At 38.9% G+C, this 23,639-nt stretch overlaps 2 protein-coding genes across 3 annotated transcripts; both read right to left on the reverse strand.

Moving 5' to 3' along the window:
* Nucleotides 1-548: 548 nt before the first annotated feature.
* Nucleotides 549-23,140, reverse strand: si:dkey-3h3.3 (uncharacterized protein LOC100144568 homolog). Of its 2 annotated transcripts, XM_049578813.1 has the most exons (5): nt 23,065-23,140; nt 19,424-20,425; nt 5,073-5,290; nt 4,652-4,730; nt 549-2,788 (listed from the first exon to the last, which is right to left on the reverse strand). In XM_049578813.1, the coding sequence occupies exons 1-4, from the start codon at nt 23,068-23,070 to the stop codon at nt 4,661-4,663; spliced, it is 1,296 nt and encodes a 431-aa protein (XP_049434770.1). In that variant the 5' UTR covers nt 23,071-23,140; the 3' UTR covers nt 549-2,788; nt 4,652-4,660. The 2 variants fall into 2 exon arrangements, with proteins under 2 accessions (XP_049434770.1, XP_049434769.1); XM_049578812.1 differs by having other exon boundaries at nt 549-4,730.
* LOC125890263 (zinc finger BED domain-containing protein 4-like) lies at nt 5,301-15,140 on the reverse strand. The gene is made up of 2 exons (XM_049578822.1): nt 12,022-15,140; nt 5,301-11,131 (listed from the first exon to the last, which is right to left on the reverse strand). The coding sequence occupies exon 2, from the start codon at nt 10,479-10,481 to the stop codon at nt 9,423-9,425; it is 1,059 nt and encodes a 352-aa protein (XP_049434779.1). The 5' UTR covers nt 10,482-11,131; nt 12,022-15,140; the 3' UTR covers nt 5,301-9,422.
* Nucleotides 23,141-23,639: the final 499 nt, after the last annotated feature.

Raw genomic sequence — 23,639 nt, forward strand, 5'->3', positions numbered from 1 at the left:
GTAACTATTTAGATTAATTAAATTAACACATGTTTTAAGCAGGGCAATAAGCTTAACAAATTCCGAAAATAGCCCTTGTCCAAAAGAAGACATTCTTACATGGCAAAAATGATGCAAAGCAACAGAATGAATCTTTTATTCTACATACAAACTTTTTTACCAAACAGAATATATTCCCATGTGATCCCTTTGTAATCACTGACATTTTGATTAGTAACTGTAATTAAATTACATATTTTTCTAAGTAACTGATAACAATAACATTTATTGTAATTAGTTACTTGTAACTAGTTAGATGTTTGAGTCAATACTGTATTTTCCAGTTTTACTGGCAACATAATAACCAGTTGGACACATTAATAACATTGTGGAATACAAATCAACTAGGCTGTAGTTTTCTGAGAATAATTCCACCATGACAATAGCCACTCTCACCCTGGCACAAGATGCAATGTGTTTCCTACCACTCCAGACTTATGTTTTTATTTGTTGTTTTTTTATCACTCACTAAATCCCAGTGGATGCAGTTAGAATTTTTAAAAAGTCTGTACATATTGACCATTTATTTAATCACAGATATAGAACACATGATCAGTGATTGCATATTCGCCAATGTTGCTGTAAAGCAGTAAGTTCAATGCAGTTTATGTTATTACTGTGTGATAAGTAATTTTAAGTATGTACACTTCAATGAGGAAGGTCAAACATTTGTGAAGTGAACATTTCAAACAGTACTGACACATGTTCATTTTAAAGTGTCAACAAGCAGAACACTGGTCTGAGAACAGTAAGGACATTTATTTTCAAAATGCTGCAGCAGTACATCTGAATCCAAGTAAGTGACAGAAGGAAAGGTTCACGGGAGGTATGCTGAGTGTCTGATATACACTTAACGGAGAGGCAAAGTCCCTCCCTATCCAGTGTCCCCGATAAGACCATATTTTGGAAAAAAACATGCACAGTAGTCAACAGTGAGAGACAAAAACTAGTTTTGACCTTGTTTAAATTGTGAATTACATACACTCATGATGTTTGCCACTTTAAAAGATTTAAACTGAAAATATTTAAAAGGGTTGTCTAAGTACTACTAGTTTTGTTTGGAACCGCTCAGTGAACTACATCTTTCGTGTCACATATTATATGTTACCAACACCAGTAATGTTAGCTAACATTCATTGCTTGCTAGCTAGCTAGGTGACTTAGCTCTGTTTTATACACAAATGGAACCTGATGTGTTTTATCCAGCAACTTGTCTTTATATCAGCAGGGAAACAAAAGAATGAGCGACCGTTGCTTATGTGAGTACATCCCGCGTGTCACTTAAGCAAATTCTGGATGTATAGTCTTCTAGTTGTGTAATAACACAATCTTTCACTTCAAAAGTTTAATGACAAACTGCAACTTTCTTGACTTACAAATTGATCTTTTAAATTGACAGACATCAGGTGTCAAATTATTTGTCTCTCGCTGCATATTCTTTCCAAAAAGAGTGGTCCCATAGTGGTTCGCTGGAAGGGGAGGGACTTCACCTCTCTACTCAACACAGACCACAAATATGTTAAATTATCCAGATGAACATTTCACACAATAAAGGATTTAAACCTATGAGCCAAATGAAGTGACAGAATACAAACTTGAATTATCTTTTTTTTTTTAACTTCTAGAGTACACTGAAGTGACCGTGTGGCAACTGGGAGTGAAATAGTGTCATACAATGCCAACTCCAGAAGTCCCTCCACCAGATTAGACCACTTACACACAAAGTTTAAACAACCAGCAACAGGCCAGTAAGAACTGACTGATTTTTCAAATCAGTTTTTACATAAACTAAGCACAAAAAGTAAGGAAATTTGTGTTTAGTAGATTATTTCTTTGTTGTAAAAATGCTTCTTGGCAATAGATCTTATACCATTGGAAAGCCTGTTTATTTCCCTTTTCAGTGGTGCCACATTTGTAAAGAACATGCATTTGTAGGATGAGCAGCAGAGCTGAAAATGTGGGCTGTGCCCATGAAAAATTTGCCACAGCAGTGTGTGACCAGGCTGGTGACCAGCATGAGGAGGAGGTACCAGGCTGTTGTGGCTGTGTATGGTTCCTCCACATGCTACTGAGGCTCATGTTTGTTAAATGAATAAATTGTTAAATTGCCACTATGTCTGGTTTCTTCAGACTTCAGTCATCCAGATTGGCAAATTTTTCATGGGTGCAACCCACATACTCAGCTCTGTTACTCATCCCACAAATGCATATTCTGTACAAATGTGGCACCATTTAAAAGGGAAATAAACAGGCTTCCCAATGGTATAAGATGTATTGCCAAGAAGCATTATTACAACAAAGAAATAATCTGCCACACAAATTTCCTTGCTTTTTGTGCTTAGTTTATTTAGTGAGTTCAAATTAGATAATTTCCAACATAAAACAAAAAATATCAACAAACAATAATGCCAGAACAGCCACAAGAAAGAAAAAATGATGAAAAACAAAACTGGGGAACATCAAAGTACATAACAAAGTACATTACAATGACACTAAGTATCCCTCCTCGTTCATAGTCCTCTGTGCCATAATCCTTGGATAATTTCCCCCTCTGTTTCAAAAATAATCCCGTCCACTTTAATATTACAAAACATCTCTGTGCACACTACAATGCAAAAATGACGCCAAGCCAGCGGCGTGAATACAGACAGTGCAGGCAGTACAATTGCACTGGGGCCCCTAGGGTGGAGTGGCCCATAGAAAGAACCGGTCCTTGTAAGTGATTCAGATTGCCAGCTTGAAAATATACCTGTTTTCAAAGATAAATGATAACAAAAAGAATATTAGTAACTTAAATAAGTTAAACAGTGCCATTTGCTATATATGTCCTAATAAAGGCAAACCCTCCGTCATGGTTCTTTTTTTCTTTACATTTTTTTAAATATGCTTTTTGTAAATAAGCTATAAAATCTATATATGTACTATAAAAAACTATTCAATTAAATGATTAAGTTCTTACTTTCTTTGGTATTTTTTTCAGGTATGCAGTGATGATTGCTGGCTGGGTAATATGTATGTTGATGTAGTCCAGTGTCAAGTCTCTATTTGTGTCAAGATACAGATAGAGACTTGTGTCAGTGCACGCTATCATGCATGATAGCGTGCACTGGGGCCTGTCATAACTTTCTTACGCCACTGTGCCAAACACTTGCAGGTGTTAGCTGCCTTCAACAGTCTACCTTGTCGCAAGGTAATTATAGCTCCATTTCCATCAAGCAGTCTGGTACAGTTCAGGTCAGTTGGGTATGCATTTTGTTCTGTCTCCACTGTGAAGAATTGTGGATGGTACCAATGGAACCGTTCTTTACCGCATTTTTGGCCCCTCCTCTGTTGGGGTACCTAGCGCACAGATCTGGTACTAAAAGGTGCAGCTAGAAACACTGCAGTCACTTTTGCTTAGGGCTGAGTTTTGGCTGGTTTTGAAACTTATGTAACCTCTGTTCATACCATGGAGTTTTACATATATTAGTTAACTATAACTATAAAATGAAATGATGTTTTGCTGCCTCTCGCAGCAGCTGTAGACTAAGAAAAAATAACTTAATTCACTAGACCGACTGCCAGCAACTTTAAAGGTTGAACATTTATTTGTCATGTTACTCAATGCATGAGTTGATGATATGAATCCATCAGTACACCTTAAATTTCATTATGACAACTCTGACCATTCCATTTGATTTTATTGTCTCTCTTGGATGACATATTCTAATCTTTACTTGGTGAAAAAAAAGTATTGGCGAGCATTGTTCCTGGGGGCTACAACAATACTAAACCTTTATGCTTGCCTGAGAAGAACTAAATGCACAAACCTGCTATTTTTAAATATCCCACCAAGAGAGACTCTCACTGCAGCCTGTTCTGTTTTGTTCTGAAAGTGAACAATAAATGAGGTGCAGACTTCCAGCTGTGTCACTGCTGATGAGGAAATACAGTGAGAGCTGGATGGAGCAGTGAATGATAACAACCCCGCCTACATTTAAGAGTACTGTTTGCAGTGGAAATACTTAACGGTCCTAGGGTCTAGGTATCATGTCAGAGGGGTTAGTTTTGGTTCCAAAGTTACAATACCAAAAGTGTTTGTTAAAGATGGGGCTATAGTGTACAGGCTAACGTTCCTTCTTCCAAAACACCTACTGGAGCTCTCATCACCGTTGACTTTCATTCAATTTTACGCCAAAGTAGCTCACTCAAAGATGCGAGTTATGCACTTGACATGCAAAAGTTTTTCTTCTACCTTTCATTGACAACAATCCCACTCTGGAAAGTGTCCCATCTGCTGGTTTGACTGGGCATGATCCAAAACCACCATTTCTGGCGGACTTTAAACCATGGATGCTGAGGTGGAGCAAAAACGCTGGGTACAGTTTGTACGTGAAGTGAAGTAGCGTTACTAAGTTTAAGTTTAAAGTAGTCGTTAGATCAAGCAGTGCTAAGAAAACGTTAGCAAACTGGTAGTCTGCCATTGTTGTTTCTAGTGTATGCTCAATGCACAAATCAAGAATGGGCATGCAAATACTCCATTTTACATGTTCAAACTGATAAACAGTAACCAGAGTTTTGAAAAATCTGTACCTTAGAAGACGTCATGTTAGCTCTACATATTTAGACAAACCTCAGTAACTCATTCGATTCCTTTGGCTTTCAGTTCATCTCGAACCCGGCTGAGATAATCAGGATCTGGGTATCCATAGCTGCAAATACAATAACATAAATCCAGTCACTTCATATGGACAGTTTTTCAGTCAGGTGAACATCCTATGAGTTATAGTAGTGTGCATTGGCCCTGTTGTGTGTTCCCTGTGAAATTATATCAGACTTATGTAGTAATGATTACACTTAGGTCACATAAATAATTATTCTTGCCATAAATACAAAGATGTAAAAAAAGCACTGAATACACACCAGTTCATTGTACAGTGCACAAAATATTTTTTTGTCATTACATGATAGGCACAAATTTGGGCGGCAGGTGCATTAGGTAATAATGTGATACCCATTAATTCAATGTAATGTTACCAAATAAGAGTTCTTACTGAGTAGGTCCTCCATGTGTTGAGGTTTTGTGGTGAATATCATTCCATGTGACCACATTGTTCCTGCCACTGGTGGTGGAGCGACCAACAGTGAAGATGAGTCTCTGATCGAAGGCTCGCTTCAGCAGTTTCAGGATCCTTCTGCCCTCAGGGGAGTCTGGAAGGTAGGCTGTACGGGACACACCTTCATACGGCTGACCAGGGTTGGGATGCTCCTCCTGCAGACACACAGTAGAGGTCTCTCTGCTTAATCATGTTTTGTCAAGATGAAAGTTGTAATGGGCTTTCAAGTAACTGGGAATCAACAGTAGCTTTATTGTGACCAATTATTTATTGTATTTGAGGAAAACATGATCTCCACATGATGAAAATACAGCCTGTTTATAATGTATGTGCTGAGATGGGAGCCAAGGCCTGCATGCTTTGCTGGGTTCCTTCTGCAGATGGAATTTAAATAGAGGAATTTGGCGTCTGGCCAAATTTAAAGATATGGGCTAATATGAAGCTTTTCCTTATTAAAATGTCTTAAAAAGACTAAACCAATGTTACATATTTTGTTGAGTTGTGTACTTACATTATTCCATATGTTTCTGACAATTTTCAAACCCAAAGAAATACGTTATTTTAATTAAGAACACGCTCCATGTCATTTCATCGCTGTTATCTGTCAGTGGTGCCATATCCCCTTTGCACATGCATCAGGGTTGAGGTTGTCTGCAAGAAGCTCTCATAGATTGACGTTTTATCTAGTTTTGAGGCACATTTTTATGATACACTTCTCAGATCTTGGTCATTTTTAAAAATATGTTTTAACCTGATAAAGGATTTTAAGTCATCAAACATCTGGATCTTTAGATACTGGAGAAAAAAAGGTGAGATTAGGAGGTGGTGGGCTAGCAGTCCCTCTGCAATGAGCAGAACAGCATGAGAGAAACACTGATTTTTCACTTGAAAGTGATTTATTCAGTATTTTTACAGATTTTAATCACCCGGTCTTTTTGTTTTGGAAAGAAAGAGACCTCTGCAGATAATTCAATTCCAATGAAAAACCTCCTGAACAATAAACACTGAAAGAATCAGGAACCAGTGAAACCAGGAGAAACTGACAGCAGTGATGGCAGTGCTCCACCTTTTGTTATTGTTTTGATTGACAGATGCCTAGCAGCAGAAAACTGCATATTGTACATTTAAGACTATTGTAAATTTGATGGTAAATAACTCATTTGTTGATTGTCTCTGTTCTTAGTTCATTCTAGCCTTTTTAATATTGTTATCTGCCTTTTAGTGTTGTGTTACCTCTGCCTGATCTGTATAGCTTTTTTCTACAGCTTTTTCTGTTGCCCCCTTGCTCAGGTCTCCCTTGAAAAAGAAGTTTCCAATCTGGTAGAAGTGGAAACATTTAGCGAGAACATTTGAGGATTTTGTGTCTTTATTAACATTCTGTTTGCTACCTGAAAGTGTGCTCATCTCAAACAAATTCATTACGAATAAAAACAAACAAGAAGCTTAGTAGCACAGCATTACCAAATATTCTGTCTTGCTGTTAGAAGACTTTTATTCAGCTTCTATTGATCTTACATGTATGTACCATCCCAATTAAAGTAGCTACAGGTTGGACTACTATAACTTATTTCATGTCCTACTCTGTCATTACGGATACACTTGTAAAACTAGATGTGAGAACTTTTTGTTGTAGAGATTGTAATCCACAGTGATTAAGGCCATGGAAGCAGACAAAAGATTTGCAAACTTGCATTCAAATAAACACAAGAAGTTTGTGCTCTAGAGAAAGGATCAGCACTCAGTGAATAACCTCCTAAGCCCTATGATAAGCTATTATGGCAAGGCTTAACTATACAGACCAGTGAGCAGTGATAACTAACATGTCTTTAGGGTCATCTGGTGGGAACCTCCTTTCACCAGTGTTTTGTCTAGTTGGTCCCACGACACCTCCAGGAGGCTAGACAGTGATCTCTGGTGTCCCAGAGACACTCCCCCAATGCCAGGTCTCACTGCTCCCCGCACCAACCCAATAACTTCCTTTACCTTACTTACACATGGCTTTCTCAGCCCAAACAGCACCGCCACCTTCAACCAAACCCAGGCTCCGTACATGCAAGCTCCAGGTAGAAGCAGAGCTGATATTACCTTTCCTAGCACATTCACCATGCTCTATTTCACACGCTAAATAGCATAACTACAATATAAGCTAAAGTTAAAGGAGATAAATAAACTTACAGGATCAGCAAACACACTCACCTTGCAACATGGTCTCAAACAAAATGGATTCAAATAGGCCACTCCCTCACTTAAATAACCTTCCTCTTCCTGGATTTCCTTCCTGGAGAGGAAGTGGATCTCTCCACCTGATCTCAAGGAGTTATGTACCCTGCTTAGTAGTTCCCCCTGCTGGCCCCCAACTGACATTATTTCTTCGCTTCAAGATCCATTGACTACATCTAACTGCTTCATCTGACATTTCCTTCACTGTCTTCCTCAAACTCTGTCCCCGCACTCCGAGTTCTCCCAGGAGCGAGACAGCTGATATTGCTATGAATCCCCTACACCCCATTTCCACTGGACAAATCCTAGTTTTCCATCCTCTCTGCTCAGCTTCTGCTCCTAAGTCTGCATATCTAAGCTTTTTCCTTTCATAGGCTTCTTGCACTGAGTCTTCCCAAGGAACTGTCAGCTCAATGAAATAAACTATCCGTTGACTCACTGACCACAACACTATGTCAGGCATCTGCTTGGTACAAACTATTTCCTGGGGAACAACAAGCTTTCCCCCTAAATCTACTTGCATTTCCCAATCACAAGCACCTTCTAGGTGGCCACACCCTTGCCTCCTTACTAACTTATCCCTTCTGTATTTCTCTCCCTCACGGACAAACTGAATTACTAAACTCCTATTTTTAACACCTTCTGAATTCACCTGTCTTCGTTTCCCTTCGATGCCTGCAGCTAAACATTTCATCACCTGGTTATGTCGCCATGTATATCGGCCTTGTGACAAGCTAACTTTACAGCCTTACAAAATATGCTTTAAGGTTGCGGTACCTGAACACACTGGGCATGATGGGTCCTCATTTACCCACAGTTTTAGGTTCTGGGGGGTTGGCAGCACATCATATGTAGCCCCTACCAGGAATGTAATGCAATTCTCCTCCATACTCCAAAGGTCCCTCCAACTAAGCTTCCTCTTCTCCACTGTCCCTGTTTAGCCTGGGCCACTACCTTTGCACCCCTTACTATCTCCTCCTGTCTACGTATCTGTTCCACGATCAGCTTTCTTTTATCTTTGAGACCTGCTTTATTCTAGGGATCGACCGATATGGGTTTTTTTAGGGCAGATACCAATTATTAGTAGTCAAGGAAACCGATAACCGATATTTAGAACCGATATTCATTTGCAGTAAAAATTACAATTTTGGTGTCAAAATTTAGAATAACACACCTGGGATTAGACTAAAAAAAAACAGTATACTGTTTGTTTGTTTTTATACACTGAAAATCTGTGATAAAAGACCTTAAACTTTTGTAGAATAACACAAACTCTGACGCAAATCTTGGTTGAAATGGTTGGTTGTTTTATTATGTAAAAAACAAAAAGTGCAGAGATCTCTTAAAGTTCACTGAAAATGAAATGGCTCCCTGATTTTTTTTATAAGATCAAAGTAAAAACTGAACTGTACAGTACTGAAATTTGAGTCTCGGCAATAAGTTAAATTATCTAAAAACAAAACGTTCAGGGATGTTCTAGCAGCATTTATAAAAGTTCACTGAAATAAATAAAATAGCTCCCTGAATTTGTATAAAATCAATAAAGTAAACAATGAACTGTAGTACTGAAATTTGAGTCTCAGCTATTAGTCCCAATCCAGTAGCACCAGATTGTAGCACAGATAGCAGAGCTGCTCAGTATGCTCTCCTGTGAGACATTTCCTGTTAAACTCGAATACAAATCTCACTTGAAATGCCTTTAAGCAATATGTTAAATTACCTAAAGACAAAAAGTGCAGGGACATTCTAGCAGCATTTATAAAAGATCACTGAAATAAATAAAATAGCTCCCTGAATTTGTATAAAATCAATAAAGTAAAAATTGAACTGTATTGTACAGTTCTGAAATTTGAGTCTCAGTTAGTAGGCCCAATCCAATATCACCAGATTGTGGTGCAGAAAGCAGAGCTGCTCAGCATGCTCTCCTGTGAGACGGCTTCTGTTCTTCTCATAAATTGCAGAGACTTCACTGAAGACACACTCGCTCGGAACAGAAGAGGGTGGTGAGCAAAGAAACTTTCTTGCTTGTGTGGTAAGTAGCTTGAAGCGGCCTTCATTTTGTTTCCACTACTGGAGTGGATCCTCCTTACGCCTGTCAATCACTGGCTCCTTGAGGTACAGTTGTAACTCATCATCAAGGCTGACCTTGGCCAACGGCTCACCAGTGTGGGGTCCTGGCAGAGAACTGAACATCTCATCAATACGGTGAATACAGGATGTCTCTTCGTCTTCTCTCCGTTGCCTTTTGGTGGTTCTCCTGTCACTTTCATGGGTCCCACTCTCTTCGGCAGCAGCTTCCTCTTCGTCACTTACCACTTCTGCAGCAGTCACCTCCATAATGGCTTCCTCTGTAGCAGCATGTTCTTGTTGACTGCTCTGTTTTGCCGCACTTTCCACATCCTCATTCAGCCATTCTTTGGCCTTGGACAACGTAATGTCAGAGGAGAATGCATGATTCTTGTAACAAGGATCTAGGAGACATGCCAGCACCACAGATTTCATGTCTTCTAATTTTGAGAAGCATTTGATCAAGCTCTCCCTCATGGCTTGCATGAGTGTTCCGATGCCTTGTGTCGAGGGCCCACCATCTTGAAGTAGCATCTTCAGCACGGCCAGACAGGGAATAATGCAGGATGCTGATGCACTGTTAGAGCTTACCTCTAGTGTCACTTCCTCTATTGGGATGAGAGTCTCGACCAAATTGGACACAATGTCCCACTGGTAAGCAATAGGATATGCAAATCCTCCATGCTCACCAGCGTAGATGTTAAGAGCATGCTTTTGCTCCAGCGCTCTTTGCAGCATGTGGAGCGTTGAGTTCCATCTTGTTGGAACAGCCTGGACTAGGTTGTATTGTGGCAGGCCAAGGTTCTTCTGAATGTCCTTCAAACGTTGCTTGGCAAGAATCGAGTGGTGGAAATGGGTGGCACACTTCTTGATGATTGCAATGATATCTGTAACTGCCCTTTGACTTGACAGACCATCATTCACCACGAGTTGCAAAGAGTGCGCTGTGCAGCTGAGATCTGGAAGTTCAGCGAGCCTCATTCCTTTCACCATATTTGCTCCGCTGTCTCGAGGCACAAGTGTGACACGGTCTTTGTTTATGTTCCAATCATGAAGCATGCCTAGGAATGTCTGTCTGATGTATTCCCCCCGTGTGGGATCAATGCATTACCTTTGTGTTCAAAACAACCTGCTTTCTGTTCCATTCATTGTCAGTGAAGTGACATGTGAGGCTCTGTGGATCCAGACCAGCAGTCTGTAGTGAAAGAGGGTGCATGGCCAGCATTCCCTGGTTGGATCAGGGCTTTTACCTTCTCAACTACCTCTTGGTGAACTTCTGGGAGCATTTCAGTGCAGTAGTACTTCTCACTTTTCAGTGAGTATTGTGGTGCTGCTGCTCCCATGAGGCGCTTAAAACCAACATCAGAGACAACTGTGAATGGCTGGTTGTCAGTGATTATCATTTCTGTTATTAGTTTGTCAATCAGTTTGGATCGTTGATCTGAATTTGTCCACATTCTTTGTTTTTGAAACAGGTCTTGTACTACAGACTGAGATAAAGTTGTTGTCCCTGCCTGAGATGAAGTTGTTGTCCCCAGCTGTGACTGTGCAGTTGCATACAAGTCACTGTGGTGGATCCTAAGACGGGACCACAGGTTTGAAGTATTAAAACATTTTTGCCCTTGTTCCTCTTCCCATGCTGACATTTTCTTTGCAGGTATTACACACTGCCTTTCCTGGGGTTTGTTCCTCCTCTTTGATCCATCCATCTGTAATGAGGATTTAGAAAAAGACAGACATAAAGAAAGAGTGAGTTAAAAAGCAAAAATGTATATACAATATAAATATACTTAATTTATTATAGCAAAACAGCTTTGGAAAGTCTCTAGTTGGTTTCAATTCTTTAAATACAGTAGTGGAAAGAAACATTTACTTAAGTACTTTACTAAAGGATCATTTTTAAGGTACTTGTACTTTATTTTTCCATTTGATGCTACTTCACTTCCACTCCACTATATTTAATAGAGAATTGTTTTACTTACTTTCTACTCTTATGATATATGAATAACAGTTAATTAATGATGTCTTATGTTCTCTCTCAGGTAAATCTGATCCAGCCTGATTAAGTGCAAACCAATAAAGAGGGTGGCAGGAACAGGAACCTTGGCTCACTTCATTTATTGATAGCTTTAGTAGTTATTACTTTTCAGATTATTATTATTATTTATTTATTTATTTATTTTTTTTTTTTTTTACATCAAATAGCATAATTAGTTTATAAATAAAGATTAAATTTTCAGTGGTTACCAGACTTATTTTTATTAAAGTAATTTGTAATTACATGTATTTAATATACCAGTCACATTTCATTTTTTCAGCAAAATGAGTACTTTTACTTTAATGCCAAGTAAATTTAATTGACATTCTTCTATACTTTTTAAATGCATGTCTAAATGAACTAATGAAGCCTACAAAACAACTTCACATCAGTTGCTGAAGGTAGCGTGCATGTACACAGACACACGCGCGCACGCATACACACACACACACACACACACACACACACACACACACAGTCCATGTCAACATAGTTTCTAGTCTTTAAAACTTCAGCATAGAGGATTTCTTATTGCAACTTCGACATTTTCTGTTGCCTTACCTTCAAACATCACACTGCTGCTTCACGGAGCAGTCCTCTCTCTCCTCCTCTCTCTCTGTGCCGCTACCTTCAGTGTTGATTGGCTGTCACTCACTTGTGCTGTGTAGCCAATCAGTGGAGGCTGTAGGCGGGACATTTGTTACACAGCACAGAGTGGAGACTTCTGGCAGACAGGCAGAGAGAGATGGCTGCATGAGAGCCAAAGGAGCGTATTTTAATTAAAATAAACATATTTTATCGGCTATCGGTGGAAAAAACGGCCGATGCTGATTATCATAAAAATGCTGAATATCGGCAGTGCCGATTATTGGTCGATCCCTACTTTATTCCATACCGGTTTGCCTGAGCCAAGCCCCAGGCCTCCCTGGCCAAACTGAACATTACCTACAATCTCTGCATGCCTAAGAGCTGCCTCTGCCTCCTGAACTGCCGATCTTGGGTTCCACTTCCTCCCCTTGGTTGGATTTGGAACCACACTCCTAACTACCACGTCCTTACTCCCAGATAACAAGATCTCTGTCCTGACCTTGGTACATTTAAATTCCTCTGTTAAACTAGATACTGGCAGCTGAAGTATCCCTTTTCCATACAATGCAACACTACTTAGGCACCTAGGAGCACCCAACCACTTCCTAATATAGGAGCTAACTGACCTTTCAATTCTCTCCACAATGGATATTGGAATTTCATAAATTGACAATGGCCACATTAACCTAGGATATAGCCCAAATTGCAAACACCACAACTTCAACTTTCCTGGAAGTTCTGATTTATCTATTCTATCCAATCCTTCTGCCACATCTTTTCTAAATTTCACCACCTGTTCCTTATCATTCAACTCTACATTGTACCACCTACCTCCGCTATTTACTGACTTTTCCCTAATTGTTGGGATTTCCTCATCATCTATGACAAACGTCCTATCACTGAACTTCCCTCTACGTATCGAGATGCTTCTACACTTACTAGGCTTGATCTTCATGCTGGCCCACTTGAGGTTCTTATTTACCTTCTCTAGTAGCCTTTTTGTACATGGCATTGTTGTGGTCACCAGTGTCATGTCATCCATGTAAGCCCTAACTGGTGGAAGATGCAACCCGTTCTGCCATCTCTATCCACCTACCACCCACTTAGAAGCCCTGATGATTACTTCCATCACCATAGTAAATGCTAATGGAGAAATTGTACACCCTGCCATAATGACTATTTCTAGCCTCTGCCAACCTGTTGTGAAACCTGCCGTACTTAGACACAACCTAATATCCTGAAAGTATGCTTGCACTAAAATGACAACTACCTGAGGCACTCTGAATCTAATTGAGGCTATGCGGTACTGAACCAAACGCATTTGCAAGATCTAAAAATATTACATGCAGGTCCCTTTTGTTAATCTTCGCTGCCTGAATCTGGTGACAGATCATGCTAGTATGCTCTAAACACCCTGAAAAACCTGGTATTCCTGCCTTCTGCACCATGGTATCTATTAAGCCATTCCTTTCTAAGTAGCTAGCTAATCTCTGCACAACTACACTAAAGAAAATCTTCCCCTCTACATTCAAAAGAGAAATCATCTGGAACTGGCTAAGGTCCACAGACTCCTTCTCCTTAGGAATGAGGACACCCCCTGCCCTATGCCATGCTCTTGGTATATGCTCTTGCAGAAAAATCTTTCAGTTAATATTTGGCAAAGTCAGCAACTCCCCCTACTGGTCACACAGAGAATCAATACATAAAACCTCAAAGAACAGCCTGGCATGTTTACCCATTTATGGTTTTTAATCTGAAATGGTAGCAAATTCAGCTACAAGAGTAGCCTGGGGTTGATTTACACTTAATACTCAAAGTGATATAGTACTAAGTGGGATACCAAATGTCATCTAGGCCAACTAAAAGTAACAAAATAAACCATTTACTGTAAACACAATCTGCTTTATTATTTTTTGTTTTAAATAAACTGCAACACAGAGGGGACAGTGGGCACAGTGGATGGAGTGAAGGCTGGAGATGGACCTAAAATGAAAAACAACAACAAAAGCTAGTCGTGTTAGATGTCACATTACACTTGAAATGATGCTGCTTATTTTCTAAACAAAAATAGTACAGCTATAGCTTGAAATAAGAAAACAATCTGCCAGTGGAATAACTGAAAATTGCTTGAGAAGTTTTGAAATAATATGCATTTGTCAGAAAAACATGTCCCTTTTCGTATGATTATGTCTTATATTGAAAATTATTCATCTCAGAATGTTCTACACTGAGCAATTACAAAGGCTGTTTTTGTTACCAGTACAACTGAGGTTGCAGCAGACATAGAGGAGACAGTGGGCACAGTGGATGGAGCAGAGGATGGAGATGGACCTAAGATGAAAAACATGTCCCTTGTCATGTGATTATATCTTATATTAGTATATCTTAATGAGATAATTTGACGAGAAATTAAATATGGTGACAGATTTTCCCTCACCTGATTCATTAGCCTTGGCTGAGCCTGAGGAGGTGGACTGCCCCTGAGCTGAGTCAGTGCCTCCTCCAAAATACTTTAACAGTGCTCCTGGGGAAGTTTCATATAACTTATGAGCATAATAGGGAGTTAATGTAAAAGGAATATGATTATTTATTCACATAAATTACTATGCTCTTAAGTAAACAGTTGCAAACAACATATCTCAAACTATAAGTTAACTAAGTTAATTCATTAATGCAAAAACATACTGCTAGCAAACGTCACCGCGTTTGTAATTAACGTTTGTTAACATTTGCTATCAAACATTATCAAAAACGTTCTGATGCCAAAAAGCGACCCAGAATATATATATGTATGTATATATATATATAAATATATGTGAATCAACTTATTCATACACAAACACAAAAACGTTAGCTTGAATAGTAAGCTATCTAACCTACCGGTTAAAAGAGAAATTTGTCTAGTTTTGTACTGACGTTAGCTAGCTAATTTGCTCTTATAGGCTAATGTAGTTGGAACAATATATCAACAATAATTAGGGACTTTCCTAATTTGAGGAAACTTTTCAAAATCTCCTCGACACCAAACATTACATTACCAAGACATGCAAACATACCTTTATCTTGTCGTTTTTCTCCTCTTCCTTTCTTCCTTTTTCTTTTTTCCGCCCCAACCTGATCTCACAGAAATACGTGAAATGACCACGACCTCTTAACACCGCATTCCGTGGTGGCAGCACGTAATGGGTTGAAATTATGTGCTGCCACCATGAAAACAATGCCAATGTAAAGTCAATTAGGGTCCTCTCCCGTGGTGGACACACGGATTCCCTAATTCAATCACGTCACGTCAACCTCGTTTTCCTCAATGATATCTTTAACATTCCTGTACACACACAAAAACGCGGAAGTGTCCTTGATAACTCAACAATATGACAGGTTAATGTCAAGGCCATAAAATAAAATAAATGTATTTTGCCAGCTTTTGACAGCGTAGAGCTTTAAGAGCATTGTACTGTGGGCAGATGGGGCGCATTCCACTACTGTTTTGTAGCTGCTCTCTGCCGTCTGTGGGCTTAATACCATTTCAGATTGCCATCCGTCTGCCGTAACTGAATCCAAACGCCACTAATAAATACCTAAATAAATAAGAAGATAAAAGCACAGAAGAACCAGAGAGGAAACACCATCACATGGAGCCGTCTGCCCCTGGCAACCCGGCCACCCTGCCCTTCCACCAGGGGAGAGCGGACCCCAAGCCAGCGCCGCTACATATTGCAAAACTCTGTAAAAGTACACCAAAGCATATTTTCGTTTCCAAATATTTATTTGAAAACGAAACCATTCATACAGTCAATATAAAACATTTTGTTAGTAATAAAAAACAAATGTAATCTCAATGTGACTGTGGCTGAACCACTTCCAATGTTCATTCATTCATTCAATCGCGTGTTCAATGTGTGTGTGTGTGTGTGTGTGTGTGTGTGTGTGTGTGTGTCAGAGAGGAGTATCAATAAAAAAAAAGTAATTATTTTGGTGTTTATTTCTTTTATTCTTCCGTTTTTTTAATTAAAACGTGTAATATAGCCAACAATATTATAGACCAAATGTTAATCTAATTATTATTGTAGAATGTATTTAGCAAATCACCACTCTCAACTGGAGACAGCAGCAAAAAAAAAAAAGGCATTATAAAAAGCCGACAAATAGTGTTAATTAATTGACGTGAGACACTGAAGAGGTTGTCTCCTATAGTCTGTCATTTCTTATTTTTTTTTATCATAACTTCTCGGAAATTACTCAAAAGTAGAACATGCTAAAAGTAAATACAATAATAGGCTAAATAGTAAAGTGTCTAAACAATAATAAATATTATCTAAGTTATCTATTAGGCTACCATTCCACTCTGTAAATAGATTTTAAAATTTCAATATGATTTTAATATTATTTTTGCTTATTTCATTATTGTTATTATTGGTTTTACTTTTTAGTAGTATTGTATTGTCTGAGGATGACTCATGTTAGTAACTATCTACAGTAAAAAAGAAAAAAACAAGCAAAGAAACAAACAAAACTCATTTTAATACACTGGGCCTTCGAAGTGCTCTCTGAAACTACACCTGGCATGGCTTGTGTCCAAAAAATGAAAAAATCTAAACTTTGTCGTAGAGCTAAACCAAATACATCATTGGAAAGGTCTCAACCTGGAGAGTAACATATGTCAGTATGAAGATTCTACATGGCTCCTGCTTTCAGCCATTGACCTTTAAACCTTGACCTCAGTGCATGTTTGAGGGCTTATAACTCAGCAACTAAAGGTGTACAGACATGGGACCAACTGTTATAGAGAGCTCTTGACCTCAGCTATCATGTGAGTGTAGTCAACAACTGAGGGTGCTGTCAGATATGGATAAAATATGGATAAAATTAATTTTCACCCATTTAGAAATTAGATATTTAAAATCTGATTTCACAAATGTGTTTACCATCCCCTTAAAGTCCACACTGTACTCTCAATTCAGTATTTACAACTTCCAAATCTGGGAAAAACACTTAGATTTTTAAAAAACTACAATTCCTTGGGACTGCGCCATGCAGTTTGATACATATCAGCAACATAGTTGTAGTTCTTCTGATTTGCAAAGTAGGGTTCTAAATAGGGTTGTAAAAAGATATATCTACTGAATATATCTAATATCAAGTAAAGCCGAACTAGTTATTACACTCCACCTAGATGAACTATGGTAAGAAAAAGTAAAGATGTTGGCTAATTTTCGATATTTTAGCTAATACACTAGAAACAGCGTTTTTGGGACAGTAGGTTCGTTTGCGGCTTGTAAAATAGGGTTGTAAAAAGATACATCTACTGAATATATCAAATATCAAGTAAAGCCGAAGTAGTTATTACACTGCACCTAGATGAAATATGTTAAGAAAAAAAGCAAGGATGTTGGCTAATCCTAGTTATTTTAAATAGTACTCTAAAAACGGCGTTTTTGGGACAGTAGGTTCGTTTGCGGCTTGTAAAATAGGGTTGTAAAAAGATACATCTACTTAATATATCAAATGTCTAGTAAAGCTGAACTAGTAATAACACTGCACCTAGATGAAATATGTTAAGAAAAAGTAGGCATGATGGTTCATTTCAGATATTTTAGCAAGTTCTCTAGAAACGGCGTTTTTGTGATTGAATATTTGAATAGGCTATAACAAATATCTAGAACAGCTGAACTATCACGTTATTATCATTATTATTATTATTGGTGGGAAATTATAACAGAGGAATATATTTGCCGTTTTAATATCAAGAACACTTCCGCGTTTTTGTGTGTGTACAGGAATGTTAAAGATATCATTGAAGAAAACGAGGTTGACGTGACGTGATTGAATCAGGAAATCCGTGTGTCCACCACGGGAGAGGACCCTAATTGACTTTACATTGGCATTGTTTTCGTGGTGGCAGCACATAATTTCAACCCATTACGTGCTGCCACCACGGAATGCGGTGTTAAGAGGTCGTGGTCATTTCACGTATTTCTGTGAGATCAGGTTGTTCCGCCCCTGAAGGGTATGTCCTTTTTTGCGACATTATAAGGCCTTCCACCTGCTCCTAGCTCCTTGGATGCGCAGTGTGCACTGCACGGCTGGATGCAAACACGTTACTAGCGGAGCTCTGACATTTAGAGCAGCGAGGCAGTAGGAAACTACACTCTGTTAACATAATATTGTCTTTTTGTACAAGAACGTACATTTGATAATATATGAATCATCATCACTCACACATGGAAAAAAATAATGAATTAGGCCTACTTTTATTTTTTTTTTAAGTTAATTGCTCTTGGAAGCCCCCTAGTGGTCACAGGACCCTAAGCAGGTGCTTAGTTCGCTTATGCCTTGGGCCTGTGTTGAAAACGAAGGGTTTTGTTGCATGCTAAAAACACTGGAACCCAGGTATGTGACTCTGTCCAGACATTTTTTCGCCGACACAGCCATACCCAAGCTCTACAGAGAAGTGAAGTATAAATTCGAGGAATCTTTGACAACAGCAGGAACAGTGGCATTAACTTGTGACACCGGGACTTCAAGGTCAGGGGAAATACGTGACTATAACGGCACTTTATCTCACAGAGGACTGGCAACTGCTGTCTCACATTTTCCAAACTAGCGCAGTACATGAAAGTCACATTGCAGCAAACATTGCAGACCTCATGCAAACTGCAACACAAGAATGGGGGATTGTGGTTGTAGTAGACAACTTTTCTGTTGAGATTTAGTTCGCAGGATACCTGTGTGTAAAGTGTTTCACTGATGCGCTTTATCTGTCTTCGCACAGGGCGTTAAATCTTCCAACAGTTCAGTCTGTCAGGTGTATGCAGCATTTCTAACAGGCTTTTATGATGATGTTGGTAAGTCTGTTTGCCTTGTATCACATTTTACTGCAATAAAAATGATTAAAGTCAGAAAACCAGACTGAAAACTTTATCGTATGAGGTAAAACTGATGTTGACAAAGTTTTCAGAATGTACTTGTACTTCTTTACACTCAAAGAAAGGGCACATTTTGAAGGAGTTGTTATTTATAGATTATTATGTTATGGTTTTACTAGTCTGGCCCCCTTGAGGTCAAATTGGACTGTATGTGGTCCATGAACTAAAATGAGTTTGACAGCTCTAGACTGGATACTCTGACAGTCAGGCCATGTAAGAGTCTCACTGGGATGCTTCTGGTGGTTCCAGTTGATCCCCCCTGATGATCCCCTGTTATCATGTAACCAAAGTTCCATTCATCAGTAACGACAACTGAGATAACTCCATTCACTCATGTACACTGTCAGATGTAAGTGAAATCTCATGGAAAAGTGAGTACCTTAAGTTGAGTTTATTTACTGTTTCCAAGGTGGGGAGTGAATAGGTCAGTGTTGTATCAGTAGTCTTACCTTTTGGATGCCACTTGGAACGTAATAGCGAATTGTTATTGTTCCATACTTCTCATATCCAGGCAGAGATGAAGAGCTTTCGGTGACATCCATTCTGCCTCCATCAGGTTGTGTTCCTGTCAAAATGCCATATAACTCTCCACATGTCGGGCACACAGGCTTGTAGTCAAAGGCTGTTTTCAGACAGCTTCTGCAGAATGAGTGCTTGCACCGCAGAGTCTCTTTCTCTGTGGTGACTATCTGTTCCATACAGATTGGACATGATTCTCCTTCAGGATCTTTGCTGTGTGCAGGTGAAGGACCTGAGGTTCTGCTGCTTGGAGTGTCCGCTGGACTTTTTTTCACTGAACTCTTTCTTGAGCTCAGTGTATTTTGTGAAAGGAACTCTTTCAATTTAGCAACATGCACAAAAGGTCCAGTCACTGTGACTTCAGATCTGTTGTGACTGGGTTTAAAGAGGAGGTGTGGAAAAATCTGCTGCAGGTCTTTGTGCTCATGTGGACTCACAGGGACAGATGTGACCTGCAGGTCAGAGGCAGTTCTCTGGTAGAATGTGATGAATCGCTGTCTGACAAAGTCCCCGTGAACCCGGTCAAAGGAGACAGGTTGTGGTCTGAAAGTTACCCGTACTGTGCTGTTGGGTTTATTGTGTCCTGCTCTGAGGTTAGGCTGTGTTTCAATGACAAAACTGTTCCCTTGAATTTTCTTTAGTTCTCTGGAACAATTTTGCTCAATGTAGGCCATAACAAAGCTGGATACATCCACAGGTTTGACATGGGGTGAAGCATCTCGCAGACTGGTTCGTCTACGTGTGACAGGACTGGAGTGATACCTCCCAGCTGACAGTTTGACTGAAAGGTTCTCCACCTCCTCATAGGAGGTTCCTCTCACTATGTAGCAGGAAGCTTTTTTCTCAGGACTGTAAGATTGAAGAATCTTCATTAATCTTCCATTGTCTTTGTAATGTGCTGCATCAATGATGACGGTGATGTCAGTGATAAACTGCAACAAGACATGACAGCTGAGGTTAGCTATTGGCTACATACCGCCATCTAAATGCAGCATGGTACATCATAATGGAGCTTGAATGATTACTCAAGAGCAATAATGATTTTCATAAAAAGCCAAACTCTGCATTAGAACGTTGTTTCAAAGTCTGTTTCACTGAAGTGTTGCACAGCACAAGAGTGAATGGACATTAAAAGAATACTTCACCTGCAAAGTGACCATTTGTTTATCAATTACTCACTGCGTCTTACCTTGAATTTGTAAAGAAAAATTAGTTTTTCTCACGTCTTCACCGTGAACGGGGAATCCAAAAAAGGCAAACACATTTTTAAATATTGAAGTATACTGGTACTGCATTTAACAAAAGCAAAACTGTATCAAAACATCTGTTAACAAACTCTAACACAACTTGTGAGGAATAATCCAAGTCTCATTTATGCAGTCGTATGCACAGACTGTAAAAATAACGGACGTAGCTACGGTGATGTCACCTGTTGGTTTGTGGACTGCCATTTTGAAGCCTTGAGTTCTGTATTGTGGCTGTGTCCATCTTGTTTTTTTGGAGCCAGAAGTGACTAATTTTGGGTGAGAGGCTAAAGCTGTGACCGAGGGGTGGATCTGACTGAGCCTGTTACTCAAAGTGGCCCACATTTATTTATGCCTAACTTTAAGCCTTAATAAACTGTTAGGGGGTGACTTATATAAAAATTCACCCCCTGTATGGTTGTCATGAATGTTTAAATTAGCTATGGAGACCAAAATCGCATTCTGCACCAGGCTGACAACATGTTTATTTCTGTTGTAAAGTGGGGTATTTTAACATGGGGGTCTGTTGGGATTTACTGGCTTCTGGAGTCAGCCTCAAGTGGCCATTCTAAGTTTGTGGCACTTCCGTGTTGGCTTCATTTCTCAGCCATGGAGGTTGCTGCTTGTTTGTCTGCTCAGTACTTCTCAAATGCATGCATTTTTCCTAAAACGTTACAATATAAAACACACAACACCGTTATGCACAGTGAGCTAAATTCTGCTCAAGTGGAGCTCAAACACATGCACATGCCAAGACACGCAACTTATCTGTGCATATGACTGTTGGTACTGACGTGCATTCATTGATAATGTTTTAGTAAAAATGCATGTGTTTGGAAGGCACTGAGCATATGATTGGATAAATAGACTTGGATGATACTGCATGAATTGTGTGAGAGTTTGTAAACAGATGTTTTGACACAGTTTTGCTGTTGTGGTCCCCATTTACTTCAATTCATGAAGAATGTGTGCCTTTTTAGGATTTTCCATTCACCATGAAGGCATGTGAGAAAAACACAGTTTTCTTAATGAATTCAAGGTAACATGCAGTGAGTTACTGATGTACAAATGGTGATTTTGTGGATGAAGTATTCCTTTAATTACTGTCTAGTGGCTGATACACTTGTGTTGACTGTAAACTCAAATGGAGAAATGCAAAATGAGGAGACAAGAAGTAAAAATGCCACAAACTATCAGGGTTTTTGTTTTTATAAATTTTAGGCTTCTCTAATCTTTGCTTTTTGTAATTTTTTTTAACTCTTAAGGCCTCAAGTAATTATATAAAAGAAACCATTTGAAAAGTTTAGAGGGAGAAATAAGACCTTGGCTGGAACTTAAGCAACGAGAAGCTTTTTTTTTTCTTTTTTAAGTAATTAAGTATTTCCCACTGACATGTGGTGGAGTAGAAGTATAAAGTGGCATAAAATGAAAATACACAAGTAAGAGTATCAGTATTACTTATGAGTATTCCCAATGCACTTCATTGCACTTTAATGTTGTCCTTTTAAGGGATGCACAATAACATCGGCATGTCATTGGTATCTGCCGATATCAGCTTTAAAATGAACGGAATAGAACAGAACAGAACAGAATCGGCCAACCTGCTGGTGGGTCATCACAAAAAAAACACCAACATGGTGCATCTCTTGTCCTGTCCATGTTGACTGTCTTGTTTGCCATTTATGTTCTTTACTGACACGTGGATTTGTGAGTAATTACATTTTGTTCACTGTATGCTGCTGTATATTGAGAATGACAGTAATAATTTACTGAACTGAACTGAGCTGAATAAGGAAGGCAGCCTACAGGTAGACTTTTTTTTTTTTTTTTTTAAATGTAGGCCTACTCACATCTGATAACAGAGTTTACTATTTTTGTACAAATGCATACTCAAAGATGACTTCCATAACAAATTTACAGTATGAGCTGAGGCCCTTAATTTTAACTTACGATGCGAAACACAGAAATGTATGAGGGTCATGGTTTATTTATTTGATGACGAGCTTTTATTTTGTAGTGCAGAAGCCGAAACCGGAAACCTTACTTCAAAGTTTTCCTGCCAACTTAAAGCACTACTGCCCGTCGAATATCAAACATATTATTTAAGTTTGCTTTTGTGACTGAATCAAATAAAGAGCTATCAATTTGCATCGCCTTTATACGTATTTTTTCAGAAAAACAACAACAATAACGACAGTGAATCTGCTTACTGTCAGGTCGTTAAAATCAAACTTCACCGACTGTAAACTCTGTTGCTCCCTTCACATCTCCCCTTCCTTTAGCCTGGTCAGGTTGTTGTAAATCTAGGTTAAATATGTAAGACGTACCTCCATCCTGAAGAGCTGTTGTAAAACTGTAGCAACACTGTGTTGTGTCTCTGAACACAGTGACGACTTGACTGCTCTTTGCTTTCACTTTCAGGTTCATGCTGTCTTCACTGTTCATCACGTGTCTTCTAGCGAACCCTGTCGGTGATCAGGCGAATGACATCCAACATAAATCCACCAGTGAAGAATGCAGTGTGACAAAAAAATATTTGTAGTTGTCTGTAATTACTATTGAGTAGAAACAGAATACTTTGCAAGTGCTATTATTAAAATTTAGAGAACTTTTAAGTGCTTGTACTTGAGTATTTCCATTTTATACTATATACTTCCATTCCTCTACATCTCAGAGGGAAATATTGTACTTTTAACATGTATTTGTCTGCTTTAGTTACTTTGAAGACTCAGATTAATAATAAGAAAATATAGTCAACTGATAAATGATGATGGTGTGTTATTATATATTAAACTACCGAGCAGAATATACTGCATTTGAAAAAGAGCTCAACCCTTACCAGCTGCAACATTAAAGTGCAACTGTGTAATTTAAGTAATCCCTTCTGAAATGCCTTTATAAG

This window comes from Epinephelus fuscoguttatus, linkage group LG6 (assembly GCF_011397635.1).
Source record: "Epinephelus fuscoguttatus linkage group LG6, E.fuscoguttatus.final_Chr_v1".
Classification (NCBI taxonomy): Eukaryota; Metazoa; Chordata; class Actinopteri; order Perciformes; family Serranidae; genus Epinephelus; species Epinephelus fuscoguttatus.

Bases quoted from the DNA above. Each gene is read 5' to 3' on its own strand.
- LOC125890263 (XM_049578822.1), bottom strand. From the start codon at position 10,481: ATGCTTCATGATTGGAACATAAACAAAGACCGTGTCACACTTGTGCCT.
- si:dkey-3h3.3 (XM_049578813.1), bottom strand. The intron at 5,291-19,423 runs GTAAGACTACTG...GTGTGTCTGCAG, and splicing joins TTCCAAGTGGCATCCAAAAG to GAGGAGCATCCCAACCCTGG. The intron at 4,731-5,072 runs GTAAGAACTCTT...TTGTATTTGCAG, and splicing joins ACACATGGAGGACCTACTCA to CTATGGATACCCAGATCCTG.